Source organism: Struthio camelus, chromosome 3 (genome assembly GCF_040807025.1).
Source record: "Struthio camelus isolate bStrCam1 chromosome 3, bStrCam1.hap1, whole genome shotgun sequence".
Classification (NCBI taxonomy): Eukaryota; Metazoa; Chordata; class Aves; order Struthioniformes; family Struthionidae; genus Struthio; species Struthio camelus.
In genome coordinates this window covers 133,988,081-134,003,025 of record NC_090944.1, presented here as the reverse complement: position 1 = coordinate 134,003,025, position 14,945 = coordinate 133,988,081, and the positions used below count along the sequence as shown (strand labels likewise).

Genomic DNA, 14,945 nt, shown 5'->3' with positions numbered 1-14,945 from the left:
AGTGCTACCGCTGTAGGATACGGAACATGGTCTGAATTTAGTCTTTTTGTGGCTCCTTTTTTTTTAGCCCTTGCACCACTGTGCAGCTGATCTTGATGTCTTTTTAAGCAAGCAAAACCACACCTGACATCAGTGTGTGTATTGTTCAAGTGAAGACTGAGTATGGACTTTCTCTGTCAAGTGGACAAAATGGGGTGGACAAAATGGGGTGGGGGTGATCGGCTCCAGGGGAACCCTGTGTTTGCTGCCCTGTCCTAGATTAGTGAGGAATGGGCTACCTTATGTCTGCATTTCCCTTCTTGGAGCAGATCAGCATTTGGGGGCTCAGGAGTGGACTGCGCCTTTTTTTCCCCTCATCCCTTTCAACGCTGTGTAACAGGGCAGCTCCTGAGCTGGCATCAGGAGTAGTTGTCCAGGACAACAGGACTGACTGTCCAGAAGTAATGTATGGCAAGAAAGAATTGTAGCTGCCCATTTACAGTCCTTTTTCCATGGGTTGCATTTATGGCAGCACAGAGTAAATTCTCTCCTCTCTTTTCTTGCTCAGGGAACAGGGAACCTCAGAAGCAAATCATCAACTCTGTCACCAAATGTAAGAAGTGTCAAAAGATTGCCAGATGTGAGGAGGAGAGTGCAGGAAGGCTGGGAACCATGAATAACTTACTTATTTTCATTTCAATAATTATTGCTCCTGGACTTCTGTGTTGGATTAATAGCCTAAGAAAAACCAAGATATCTCAGAGTCACAGACATGCTAAAACAGTGTGAAATGTGAAGCATTCCTGCTTCCTTCCTTACTGAATGGTACATCCTAGCCATTTCGCCTACTAGATAAGCCTCTTCCATTTAAGGAGTTTTTCTTTCCTCCATCGACTTGAACATTGAATTTTTAAAAGTTATTTTCAGGTGTGCATCCTTTTCAGGAAGAAAGTTAAACATGGTTTCATCTTTGCATTAGATAGTATTGTTAAAAATCCCAAGGAGTTTGCAAAGCTGAAGAAAATTCTGCCTGTCTGGGAGAAGAGGGGTGGATGTGTAAGGATTTTGCTCCCCTTGCTGTGTTTTATTTGTGATTCTGTTTTCACTTGTATATTTTTTTTACCAGCAATTTTATAAAAGCATTGCAAGTAAGGAAGTGCTGATAGTTCCTGAGATCCTCAGGCCGTCCCACTTTGATACATTGCATTGTGCCATATTTGTACCTCAAGGCAAGAGCAGACCCTTTTCTAAGTCTAAATAGTCCTCCTTACTTTATATTCAAATGCTTTCAAGTAATTAGTTATCTTATATAATTGCCAATTTTTCTTTGAGGGCAGGAAGCTTCATTCCTCTCTTACACAAAGAATCTGAGCCACAAAGCTGTGTGTCTTGTTGCCCCGTGTTATGCGCAGAGCCTGCTGCTGCACTAGGAAGTGTATTTAAATACAGTTCCAGCTTTGCCATGAGGGTATTATGGAGTAGCTACTGCTGGCGAATCTTTGGGATTTGTCTTGTACGTGAATCCTTTTGTTTTCATTTCACCTCGCGACATGCAGTGTTTACTTTGCTGTGCAGAGCTCCAAATCAGAGTAGGCCTCCCAGAGAAGCTAGTAGAGGGAATGCAAATGCTGTTGTTAGCTCCATGGGTCCTGAGGTCTGCTTGCTGCACGGGAGTTACGGAATCAGTAACGGGAGTTCATCAGAAACGGAGCACTTCGCACTTCAGTGGTTGCTTGGGGTGTTCTCAGATTTCATTACAAAATCCTCATCAAAGCATATGATGTTTTAGGCCTTTTCTTTGGTGTCTGACTTCTCCTTTGTGCACCTCACCTAATTTTAAGGATTAACTGAAGAGTTTAGACTCTTGCTTCATTTCTGCTATTATTCACAATTCGTGGTGACTGATCATGTCATACGGTGAGGTGATCTCCTCACTTAGCCCCCTCTCCAGCCTATCCTCCAAAGACTGCATTGAGGGGGTGCAAAAACTTTACAAGCTGTAAAACATCTGAGTTCCTCAAAGATTATTGGGAAATCTGTGGAAAGGCTGATATTAGTCTGAGTTACGAGAAGAAAGCTTATTCGTGATTTCTGTCCATGAGTCTGTTCTTCTTCCTTGCTGGACTAGCTGTAATTGCTTTTGCTTATGGTTGGACTTGAACACACACTGATGCTTGCTTACTAAAAGTTTGCTGCACAATATGTTTCTTCATTCCAATTGGCACTAGAAACTAACCATGCACAGAAAATGAACAGTAAGTACACGTTATGTATTTCCAGATGTCTTCAAAATTGCTGGGAGTCTTCCATAATGGAAGAACATCAAAATCAATATTTGACTAGAAATGACTTGAATGGCTGATACCGAAATAAAAAGAAAGAAAATAGCCTGATTTGACTGGGCAAATTAGAGGGGAAATTCAACCACAGGCTTGCAATGGATTGTTATGGCTAGTATGGTTACAGGTATTTCAAGCTGTAGCTGGGCTGGTTGCTTAGGTTTTTCCCGCATATTTTTGCGGCGTAAAGTGATATATATCCTGTATGGGGGAAGGGGCCATTTCCTGCAAAGCCAGACCTAGTGATAAACTCTAGATTATGGAAATTCCTTGTTACCTATCTGATAAAGGTGTCATCTATAGACTTTTTTAAAGATAAAGCATAATCTAATTTTTAGAAAATGATATAAAAAAAGATTTTTGGCCTTAAGAGCAGTGGCTCTGAGGGTAGATGTAAAGTGTGGGAGACTTCTGTGGCCACTGCCATTAGCTTTTTGTAGTCTCATGTCGTCTTCTGGTTCAGCTTCTGAGTTTTTTACATGTATATGGATCTGATGCAAAGTATTCAGATAATGTACCCAGAAGAGCTCTCCAGACAACCCCACTAATCAGCGCTAAGGGACCACAGTGATTTCGATTAAATCTCCTTAACCTTTTAGATATACTTAAAAGGAAGTCTTGTATCAGAACAGAATGTTTTGATATTTTTTAACAGTTACCTTGCATTAATGTATTTTGTATCATACACAGTGAAGTTTTAAAAAGTAAAAATTCAATGCTTTGATTTTATTGAAATTGAATTTTTCAATTAACAAAATAAAAAAGACTTTGCAGAAAAAAACTTATTCATTTTTGGCATATGACCAAATTCTAAGCTTTCAAAATTCGCTGTGCAAGTGAAATTTCCATTACCACACAATTCCATGTGCCAAAATATATTTGCAGAACAGCACCAGATGTAATGATAGATTTAATGAAATAGGAGATAATTTCTTAGAAGGGCAATTATATTTGTGATCTGTATATACTGATATATAGGAATAGAAGGTATTATATTCATGGACAACAATATTCTGCTACCATTATTCATCCCAGGTTTTTATAGTTAATGTTCAAACTAGACTTCTCTCGCAGTTTTTCGGTCTAGAATTTTGAGGTCCTGCTATGAGGTTTACATTGTCATGAAGTATAACCATCATGATGATTTTAGAATAGACATAAAAAGAGAGGAGCAGTACCCTCATGGCTGTTTTGGAATATCTCCTTTAAGTAATCATTTTATGTGCAAGCTAGTCTAAATGTTGCTATTCAAATATCACAACATTAACATAAACTTCTCAAGAAGCGCTCATTTCTTTCAACTTCTACAAGGACGACCTTAGCTTAAAAGTGCACAGTTACTTGATTAGATTTAAGCAATCAACTGGAATCTCCCTGTTAAGCCAGAATGAGGAAGAAGTTGTGGAATTTGAAATGCAAATGGAGCTTTCTCATTGAGTGCTGGAAGTAGTATGCTGTTCTCACAGAGCACAATGTCTTTTAGCCTGCTCAAAGTTAAGTGTCCGCTAGCCATCGAGTCACTCTCTGCAGCCCCAGCAGAGAGAGACACATTTAATAAAGGAAGTGCATCCTCCCTCCCTGGCACCTGCCTTAGGTGGTGCTGGAAAGCCCTTGGGAGGTGTTTACTTGCTACCTAAATGTCTAAATGTCTTAGTAAATTGGTACAAGACTCCTACTATTCTTATGCTATGGGCTTGTCTGTTTTCTTAATATTTTTCATATTTCGTTTTTTGATGTTTAAAAGAAATTCCAAATACCATATTTTTCAGAGAGTAGAAATTGCTCTGCTTTCTGCCTTACTGCTTATGGCATCATCTCTTGTGCATTATGGTGGCTCGGAAAAGCATTTGTGTAATGCCGTATTGCTGAAGGATGGTTTGTGGTAGTTTTAAGTCATTTGCAGTTCATTTTATTCTTTTCTTCTGGCTTTTTCAGGAAGTAGAAAATAATCCTGCTGCAATTTGGGAAACCCTACAGAAATATTGGCACTGTTGACCTTAAGCATAATGTTGAAATAGTACCAAGTGTTTACAAGTGAAGTAACACATTGTAAACCTGTAGCAAATAACTGGAACGCTACTGGGCACATTTTTCAAAAGTAAGGTAGAAGTCATATTCTGAAGAGTGTTTTGGGCAACGTGGAGTAAGTCTGCAAGTGTTGTCATAGACTCCTGACACTGCACAGCTAAAAGTTTTCCATGTCATCTTTCTTAGTAACCAAGAGCTTCATGTTTTATTCTCTTTCCCTCTTCCTCAGCTCCCTTTTCTAGATTCTGGGTACTTCTTTTATCACAATGGCATTGCTAAGGCCAGGAGAAGACGCAGTCTTCAACACAAACTTCATCTGGAAAAGGATTCCAGGGTAAGTGTTTCACCATTATTTGCATCTGTCATGTTTTTTATAGCACAGGCTGTTTTATATGATCAAGATGATGATCAATCTGTGGTTATTGCTACGTGATGTTTAAGTTTAGTGACTGCTGTATGTGCATACCACCAAACAGCCTCAGCTTTCTTCTGATTTTACTGCAACAAATACTCTTACGCTGTCCGAGATTTAGCCGCCCCCTGATAATGCTAAGTGATGCCATAGTCTGCAGAACATGTCCCTGTGCTCTGTAGCTCTCTCCACAGTGTGGGACAGGGCTGTCAGGGGTATGCCCCAGAGTCCCCCTGTTCTGCTGTCACCTGGATCTTCCAGTCTGGAGTACCTAGTGGCATGACTTTTTTGTCGCTGTCGCACTGGGACTTCTTCTCAGGTAATGGTGCATGCCCTGGATGCTATGAGGATGTGTGTTGGGGACGAGGCCTGAAGCGCTCCCGGCTGACACAGCCACCCAGTCTCCCTTCTTAAACACAGGCATGAGCAGAAGCAGTTGCCTGCCAAGTCAAACTTCAGTTTTCCTTTTAGAGGCTCAGTCTGCAAATGGTGTGTTCACTTTTCAGAAGCATACACCCTTCAGACAGTAGGGAAAGGCCCTTTCTGCAGAAGGCTATGAACCGGCCCTGGCAAATTCTGCTTTTCTTCAGAGCTATTGCAGAATAACACTGGGCTGGAGTGGAGCCAGACTGCACAAAAAGTGTATTTATTGCCCAATGAAAGTAGATAAGCTTGGGGAATGATATCATGAGAGCAAATGGATTATTTGTTAATCCTTCAACAGACTTTAAACTCTCTGTACTGGTGAGGAAGAAGAGAGGGGAACAATTTTATTCCAGCCAGAGTTTTAGTATCAGATATTATAAGCTATTGGAATACCTATGAAAAAATGAGCAGGAAGGAAATATAGGCTAAACAAGATTGAAACTGTTGTTGTGACACCATAGGAAGCAAGGGCTAATGAATTCCCAGCTTAATTTCCCTACTTTTGAAGAAGTTTCAAGTGGTTCTGGGCCCAGGTCTGCTGGGATGCATGACCAGTTGCTCCAGCATGGCCAGTCTCTCCAGTGGCTGGGCGCCACATGAGTGAATCACACAGCTCCCAGGTGTTGCCTGCCCCAATCACTTAATCCTGGGATGGTGAGAGCTTAGTGAGGGCAAGTTTCCTGGGGCTGTTGCAGGTGTCCTGGTGAAGTCGTTCAGCCTGGCCGTATATCTTTCAGTGGTTGAAGCTACCTCCTCCTGGCCCCCCTTTTTAAAACTGATACTACTTAGAGGTAAGGTGCTATGAAGAAGAGACCTATTCAACCCGCCTTGAGTAGAAATTCCCAACCTTCCTTTGTTTTTTGTTTGCCAGGTGAGTATCAGAAAGCGACACCTTTCAGAAACCATCTACAATGAGTGGATACTAAGAAAATGTCCCAAGAGAGGTCTTGCATTTCCCTGAACCATCCAATCTTATTAAAAACCATTTCAGAAAAAGCATACAGTTAAGCAAGTAGTTTGCAAACCAGTGACTGAATGCAGTCATTGTAATGAGTGCCTCTGTACTGCTAACAAATATTTCTGTAAACCTCTGAAAAATTTACAAGTTTTTCTGAGCCCTCAGGTTCTCAGTGTGACCTCGTAGCTGAGCACTCCAGTGCTAATTCCATATTGGCTCTTGCACTGGCTACCTCTAGACTTAACGCTAACTGTGACAAAGAGCTATTATGGGCAGCTTAAATTAATCTGCCTTCTCTTTCACAGATGCTCTCTTTTGTAGTCATCTTAATTTGTGGTCTCTAGACTCTTCGTTGGCTTCTTTCACGTGCAATGAAGTCTTATTTTTGCTGTTAATCTCCACTTCTTCCTGATGATGTGTACCAATGGCGTGGCTCCCTGGCTGGCTTGACCTCAGTGAATGAAGTCTTGTGTTTAAATAACAAGGAATATCCCCCATGTGAGGGAAAGGATGACCCTGGGTGTATACTGCCTTTACGGGCTTTATGGCTCTTAGGATGGAAGCAGCATTTCAGTTCCAAACGTGACAGGACATTTTCTCATCTAGCCCTCCTAGCTGCTCTGTCCTACCAGATAGTCTTTCAGCTTCTATGGTATCAGATAGATCAGTTGCTTCTTGCAATACATTTTGAAAACAATTAAAATCATCACTTTTTATTTCCCTTCTTTGTTTTAAGTGCTCAGTTTGGAGAAGCCATTAAAATTCCAGTCATTGTTGTTTATAAGGAGAAACATGAATTGTGTTGACAGTACTTAATTTCAAACTCCACAAATAATTTCTAAATTTAATGGCATCTTTCTAGACCATTTACACTCATTTTTACTTAGCAACAGATGTCAGCGCTGTCATGGTTAATATGTTAACACATGAAGCCAAGAACAAAATGTTACTGTTGTCAGCCTATCCAGGAAGCAAACTGACTGCTTCCACCACAGGGCCTTAGAAATCTCTGAGGAACGACTATGGTAAACATTGTAGTTGCTTAGTCCTACCCAAATTTTGTGAGAAAGCAGGCTGCAGTTATTCTGTATACTTTTCTCTTTAAAAGAGATTACGATTCCTAGCCGATTTTAATTATTAGTTGAAAAACAGCACAGATGTTCACTCAATTAATTAATGTTCTTTAATCAAGTAAGTCCCTTGAGGAACCATGTCAGTTTTTCAGGAGTTGTGGGAGATAGACGGCAGAGCACTAGGCAAACAGGTTACTGCATCATCTTCATGCTCTGCATGCCTTTTAAAAGGTTTGGAAAGGCTTCACTATGCAGAATTTACTGTATGTTTTTATCAAAATGATTTTTGAGATATGCTAAACATATGCAGTGGTTGTGTGCTAAAAGTCATCTCTGCCAAGAGAGCGGGGATGGAACATTATTAAGATGCCTTCCTAGAGATCCAGCAAGAACTGAATCTTCATTCGGAGGAACAGCCTCAAATATGATTAATTTGACATCAGTTATGTTCATACTGCTGAAGCCTGAAGCAATATTGGCAGCAGGTGAAGGCATACGTAATGGCATCATATAAAGTGTTGTGCTTCTGAGCTGTTTTAAGACAAAAGTGCAGGTGTGTGAAGCACTGTGGCTTTTGCTGTCAGCACAGTACTCTCAGGGGTCCTCACTGTCAGAATGGCAAGTACCGCAGTGAGTTGAACTGCTTCAAATGGAGAATATTTAGTTATTTATATTTCATTCTGTGAGGTACAGAAAAACTTCCAGGAGAGGGCTGCTCAGAAACCGCTCTTCTCCCACAGAAGCAAATTTCTGTAATTTCTAGTTGCATTTGTGTTTTGATGTTCTTCTCTATGTACCTTTGGGGCAAAATAGTTTTTGGACCAAAAAAAATCCCTTTAACTCTTCTGACTGTTAAAGCTAGAAGTTTTAAGGAGATAAGACATAGCGGTAAGATTTTTGTTTTTCTCTCTTGCACGTATCTTATCTCTTTAAAAATTCTAGCTGGAATCTGGAGTTTGCAATGTAGTATGATTCTTAACCCACATGGTGGATGAGGTCCATGGCTTCATTTGCAGAGGACGTCTCAAAAGTGCAGTCAGTTGAATGAACATGCTCGTTCAGTTTTGGTTAATGTCAATGGAGTCCCAGTGCACTAACTGGGAAGGAGGGAGCCACTTTCCTAGGCTGCTAGTGGGAGAGCTTGTAGGACAGTGTTTGTGCTTCCTAGGAACAAATAAGGCAACTTCTCTTAAACCTCTGGGACAAGAAATAAGTGGAAGAGCAAACCGTATTGATTCTGCAGGTGTAACTTACTTGTGGAAGATGGTTGGATCATTGTAAAAAATTGTTTAGGTAAGATGAGTTTAGTGTCAACTTGTCTGAAAAGTTGTTATGGGTTCATCTTTTGTATGTCTTGAATTTCAGTTAGTTTATTTTGGATTTTTTACTTAATTATTATTTTTTACTTTTAAAATAATGGTCTGGTGTTTTGCAGCCTGTATTTGTGCGTGATATATCAGTGATGGTGGAAACTACATCTTCTGTATGGTAATGCAGCCCTCTCCATGAGAAATTCTGTTTTCATCTGCTTTTATCTGTTGTTCCAGCTGAAACTTCTCAAAACGAAAAGTCAGCCTTAGGTTTATTTTGGGAAACTTCACTTAAAGTAGCTGCTGTTCTTTGCCCTGGAGCTGCAAGCAGAGAGTTTGTCCTCACAATGAGTTGTGGGCACTGGGAGGTAGAGGAGGACGTGGGCTGTGGAAACAGCAGGGTGACAGCAGGGCAGAAGGGCCAGGGGTGACATAAAGCCGAGGAGGAGCCAGGACAGAATGGGACTGGACATTGGTATGAGGGTGAGGAGGAGAGGCTGAGCAGGCCAGGCTGGAACAAGAGGCCAGAGTCAGAAAAAGGGTTGTATAATCTGGGCATGGAGATGCTCCAAGAGCTGAGGGAGGACTTAGAGAAGCACAGCGGGCACTGGAGGGACTGGAAACAGCTTGTCCACACTGACATCAATGTACACTGCTCCTGAGTGCAGCTCCCAACGCAAGGTTAGAGCTAGATGATGTTTTGCAAGTGAAACATTTTGGGGAGTACAGCTTCTGTTAGAGCAAACCTTTATTTTTAGTTGTGTGATTTTCACCAGTGTTGTTGCTCTGGAATAGTAAATCAGAAAGATGGAGATATTTCATGCTGTATTGTTTGTTAAGGTTCCTGCCTTTTAAAGTACAGCAGAGCCAGGATGGGAAGCAGACACTGTTCTGGCTCCTCCATACCTAAAGGAAAACAATGAGAATTCCTTCATGCAAACTTTACTTTTTAAAACTGACTTAGATTTTGGTCTCCTGTAGAGGGACTTGGCTATATTATTGGCAAGTGTTTTGAAAAGTGGACACACACAAAAAAAAAGAAAAAAAAGAAAAAAGAAAAATACACAATCCTTATGTTACCTTTTAGAGCAATACTTCTGTATTTTTCCTGTTGTTGGCTATTTTCTGTTGGCAAATAATCTTCCATTGAAGGAGCAGGAGTTGAAACTCAGTTTGTTCTCTCAAAGATTATTTTGCTTTCTTTCAAGTTTTAGATAAAAACCATTTTCCTCCCACACAGTCTCTCCTGTCAGACAGCTGCCAAGATTAATCCCACTCAAGAAAGAGGCTTTAATATACAGAGAAGAGCTGAGTCCCATTACTGATATCTATATGCAAGTGCATCTGTGTTGGTGTTGGGGGAATAGATATAAATGTGTGTGGAGGGGGGAAGATGAAATGAAAATCTTCCACTGAGAGTGAGTTTGGCGCTTAGATGATGACTTTGGAAATAAACATCCCAGCGATGGCAATTGCCATGTTTTCTGAAAGGGATTAGAATGGGAAACTCAAGTGATACCCTTGCAAGTACAGTAGTCCGAGGAGGACAGATGGATAGCACCTTTGAGATGTAGTCTCTACCCACACAAGGTTAACAATACTGCTGACCTGTTTCTACCCTGAGGCCAGGGAAGAAAAGGAGACTGTAGTTTCAAAGAATCTGAGCTTTTAATTAAATAAATCAAAATTTCTTCCATATTCTTCCTCAACTCTGATCCCTTCCATGCTCCCTTAAGTATGGCTTAACCACTGGCTTGTGGTTTCCAGCCCCCATTTTGCTGGACCATTGCCTCAGATGCGTTGACAGCAACCCTATTTGCTGCCCTGGTCTTTACCTTCACCAGCTTCATCAGTCTTCATCAGTCAACTCTGTCATCATCTCAGAGCCTTTTAACTTTCACGCTCCTCTTCTACCCACCAGCTTTTGCTGTGCTGGGATACATGGGAGCCCCCAGGTCCCTTGCTTCTCCACCAGTTGCCTGTTGCATGGAGACAAGGAGAAAAAGGGCTGGCAGCTTGGGAAGAGCCACTGCTGCTTAACAAGCAGCACCCCTTAGCAATGGGAGTATAGAGGAAGCTGACTTTCAACACCCCTTCTGAGGGCATTAATGAAGGGTTTGAGATGGGTTAAAGTTTTTTTATCTCACTCCCGTAGATGCCAACACAGATCTTTCCCTTTGCAAAAGTCAAAACGTTCCTGACAAGATCAGGAGGACCATAAGCCTGCCCCAGCGAGCGTAAAGTGAAGGGTCCTGGTGCTGTAAGGGTTGGGAGCCATTGGTCTGTGGGTGGCTTTTGTCAAAGGTAAGGTTAGATCTCCATAATTGCTGATGGAGCTGTAACCTGTTCCTCCAGCCCTCTGGTATTGGTGGCAGGCAATTCTGTCCCTGGAACATAGCCATAAATACATCTTAGAGTTATTTTTATTAAAATGAGTGTATTTGCCATCTCCATTCCTGCTCCTTGCCCCACATCTTGATGTCTCAGCTTCCTGGCTGATACCAGTTATTTCCGTTCCCTAATAAGCTCCCCTGTGTTAATGATTCTGATCAAGTCCCTTCCTATTTCCTGTGATTCTCCTCTATCTTGAAGCCAAGCAAGTGGCCCAGGAGTGAAGCAGGGCAGTCGGGGTGCTGTGCTGCTCAGGGTGCTGTGTCCTTTGGAGGCTCAGTTTGCACAGAGCCATGCTGCTTTCTCTTTTTGTTTCCTCCTCATTGTGGTGTTCAGCTTGAAAAAAGATATCCAGTGTTTTAACGTGCTGGTTATCTGAAGTAAAGCTCAGAAGGTATCCCAAGGTGCTGTGTCTCTGAGAAGAAAGCTGATTGACTCTCAGAAGTGAATAGGCAGCTGTACCAAAATCTGTCTTGTAAGAAAGGACCGTCATTTGACCTGTGCCCTGCTGAAATCCTGCTATTGATTCCTTTTGCAGGCACAGGGGCTAATGTCGCTGCAGTTCATCACAACAGGGACCCCAGTTCTGTACAAAACTTTCAGCTGCTGTGTGGAGAAGTGGTACCTGCAGTGAGTGTAATGCCTGACACTCATCTCAGATCTGGGGAGGAGGCTTCAGCTCCCCCTGCCAGTTCTCTGCCACACTAGGAGGTATGGGTGTGTATGAAGTTTCAGAGACAGGAGGAAATAGCAGATTTAAGAGGCCCTTCCCATTTTTAGCTCTTTTATTTAAATTCACGCTGCAGCTGGTAGACTTCCCCAGTGAAGGCTATTTAGAGTTTTGCCCTAACATAGGATGTGACTGGGATGGCATGCTGATAGGATTACACTTAGGAAAATTTTTGGAGCTGCCATCAATTTTATGAGACTATAGGGCAGCATTATGTGAGCATTGGTTTTATCCTTTCGGAAGGAAATGGAACATTAAGTAATAAAAGCTCGGTTTAAGTACCCGTAATAAATATTGAACAGCCAAAGAAAACTCGTTAGAGGAAATGTCTTCTTTCCAGTGCTGAAATAAAACCAGCCACCCTCAAACCTACACACTGTTGGTTGAAATGCATTGCCAGCTTCTCCATCAAAGAAGAACTGAAGACTTTTTTCTCATCAATCATCCTGAAAAAATGAGGCATACTATGCATAAAATAGGCAGTACCTTCCATAAATGGATCACTATTTTACCTATTTTTGAAGAAAGTTATCTTATACTGTATCCAGTGTATCTGAGGAACAGCTTCCAAGATTTTTTTCCAGTTCACAGAGGGAGGCCTGATTCTTGTATTAATAACTTTATCAGGTCAACACCATCTTGAACATCATTGATTTTCATTTCCCATACAGGTCAGAGTTCCTTTCTAAGTTTTGTTTCTAATTCATAGAAACAGTTGGCAAGCATGATAAGAAAAGATTTTCTTGAGGAAACTTGAGTCAGCTGTATGGACTCGGTAATTGAATAATTGGTGTGGTATGTGTCTTACTACTGAGATAATTTAACACCTAAATGAAACATTTTGCTTTTATGATATTTAGACGCTTTACAGATGTTGCTGTGTGATTATTTAAATATATAAGTTCATGAGTGAGGATATCTGAAAAGATGAAGATAGTGAAGAAACAACAAAGATTACAGCACAGAGCTGAAAACAATCAATCAGATCTGGGCAGAAGCGGTTTATGAGAAAGGTGGAATTCAACCTGCATTTCAAATGTGGAAAGAGAAACCACAGTACAACCAGTAGGACAAAGATAAGTGATAGTAAAAAAATGCAGCTGCATGTATTATATGACCTGAGTCATTCCAAACAAGAAATCAAGTTGAAAAAATATCAGGGCTGCAGGGAGGAGCTTTCAGTGACAAGCGGGAAAAAAGTTTTGCCACTGCTTAAGGAATTATTTGCCATTCTCGCACTACTGCAAGAAATAAGGGAATATTGCTATGCCTCAGGAGTACGGAGGAGAAGCAAGTCTTTAGACCGTGAAATTGTTGAGAAAATGTTGAAAGAAAGAAGATGAAAATTCAGATGGTGGAGTAGCAAGTTTGTGTCACGACTCTACAATACACGTTGCACAGCCGTTGTCATTGAAATAATGGTTTCTAAATTCCCTATGATTACTTTTTGAAAACTGAACCTGAGGGAAGCCAATTTCTAGACTGTCTTAGCCTTTACAGGCTCTACACATACAAAAAGAGGCTGCTGAAAATTAGCTGCTCGCAGCAAGCTCTGTTAGCTATGTTTTGCAGTTGACCAACAGTGACTCCAACTGTAAAGCACTTTTTAAAGTGCTTTTTTAAAGCCATTTTTTAATTGAGATGTCATGATTATTGCTTAGGAGTCAGTTTATGTAATAAGAATAAAGAGAACTCTCTGTTGTAAAAAAGATTCAGGTCTTGAGTCACCCAAATACTTAAGCTGTCGCTTAGGTTGACACAGTAGTCTCCTTTGCTTCAGAAGTAAGTTAAGCATAGGCTGAAGAACTTTGCTCTCTCCATGTTTGAATTCCTAATGTTAAGTGTAGTATTGCTGGATTGTGTATTTAGACTGTGTATTTATATTGTATTTATGATGTACAATTCCATTCTAGTAGCACTTACTAAGTGCAGAAGATCAGACATTTCAAACAATTGTTACTAGTGGAGCAAATAGTTATATCCAGCACTATGTAAATGCAAGGTTAAATTGATCTATTACTTTGTAACTAGGAAGATAGCTGCAGACAAAAAAGTCCAGCAACATCAGTATTAAAGAAGATTGGAAATCCTGTATGGCTATATTATTTGAAACAGCACAGTTAGCTGGACATAGTAGAATAGATTACTGTTAAAATGACATCAAACTTAAACATGTGATGACTCTCATATGGAAATAATGTAAAACTAAAATCATGGGATAAGCTAAAACTGTTTCTACTCCAAAAAGTTGTAAATTAATGTACTGCAAGGTAATAAACCAATAAGGGAAGACAATGCTATGCATATACACGTGGAATTTTCCAACAGTGAAAAGTACCAATGTGCTGCAGCCCTGGTGGCACCCAGGGCTGTGGAGTCTCCCTGGTCCCTGGTTGTAAGGCAAGCTTAGACAGTTGTCATGCCTGGCTTAGGCCTGGCTGATCTGCCTTGGGGCCCTGGGATGGTTCAGCTGACCTCTTGAAGTTGCTTCCAGTCACGTTTTGTATAATTTTCGTATCGCTGAAGATGAACCTGGGGATATGGTGGAGTGAGACAAGGAAAATGAGCTTTATTCCTCAAATATATTTGTAACTATGCTGAAATTCAGTAATTTTACAAAACACTGTTCAGACAGCTGGCCACATTCAGGCTCCACCCTGCTGCCTATAAATTGCTGAATTGGCATGAGTTAAGTTTCTGCTTTATTGTTGATCCCTGCTTTCTTGATTGCAACCCCATTCCCCAGTCTTCCTCTGCTTTTTCCTGTCTACCTCTTGTTTCCTGTCTCATGAATAGGGTCTCTGTTTTGTAGAGGAGGCATTGCCTTTGTTATTTGTCTGTGCAATTTGCAGCCCTGAATCTCTGATAGGGTCTGCTTAATATTACAATACAAGTGGTGGCAGTGATGAGAACGTGCGGTTCAGGATTTTCTGTTACTGTTTCCAAGTATTCACTATATGTTATTTGAATATTGCTGAAATGTGGACAGTGATCTTAATCTCATAGAGAATCTAAGGAATGACAGCAGAGTAGTGTAGATTGGTAGGGTGCTGAAGAGAATAGACGGTGTCAGTCAGTGAGCTTGAATTAACATGGAACCTAGCATGCAACACAAGTTTGGTTTGATTTGGGACAAGTTTGGTTTGGTTTGCGGTTAAGACATGCTGTGCTCTCCAATGGTCTGAGCTAACTGTTGCTGAAGTTCATGCATACTTCTGCATTCCCTGGACCCAAATCCGTGGACACAGTGTTGGCTTTCTCGCGGCTTTCTTCCTTACGTTCAAAACAGCGGCAGTGTG

General features: G+C 41.0%; 1 protein-coding gene across 2 annotated transcripts in view; it reads left to right on the top strand.

Annotated features, from left to right (window-relative positions):
* The window catches only part of PCSK2 (proprotein convertase subtilisin/kexin type 2), a 143,477-nt gene that overhangs the window by 41,802 nt on the left and 86,730 nt on the right, over positions 1–14,945 (top strand). For both annotated transcript variants that reach the window (XM_068940402.1, XM_068940401.1), the window contains one exon: positions 4,576–4,680. In XM_068940402.1, the coding sequence (XP_068796503.1) occupies positions 4,576–4,680 (105 nt within the window). The remainder of the gene's footprint in view (positions 1–4,575; positions 4,681–14,945) is intronic.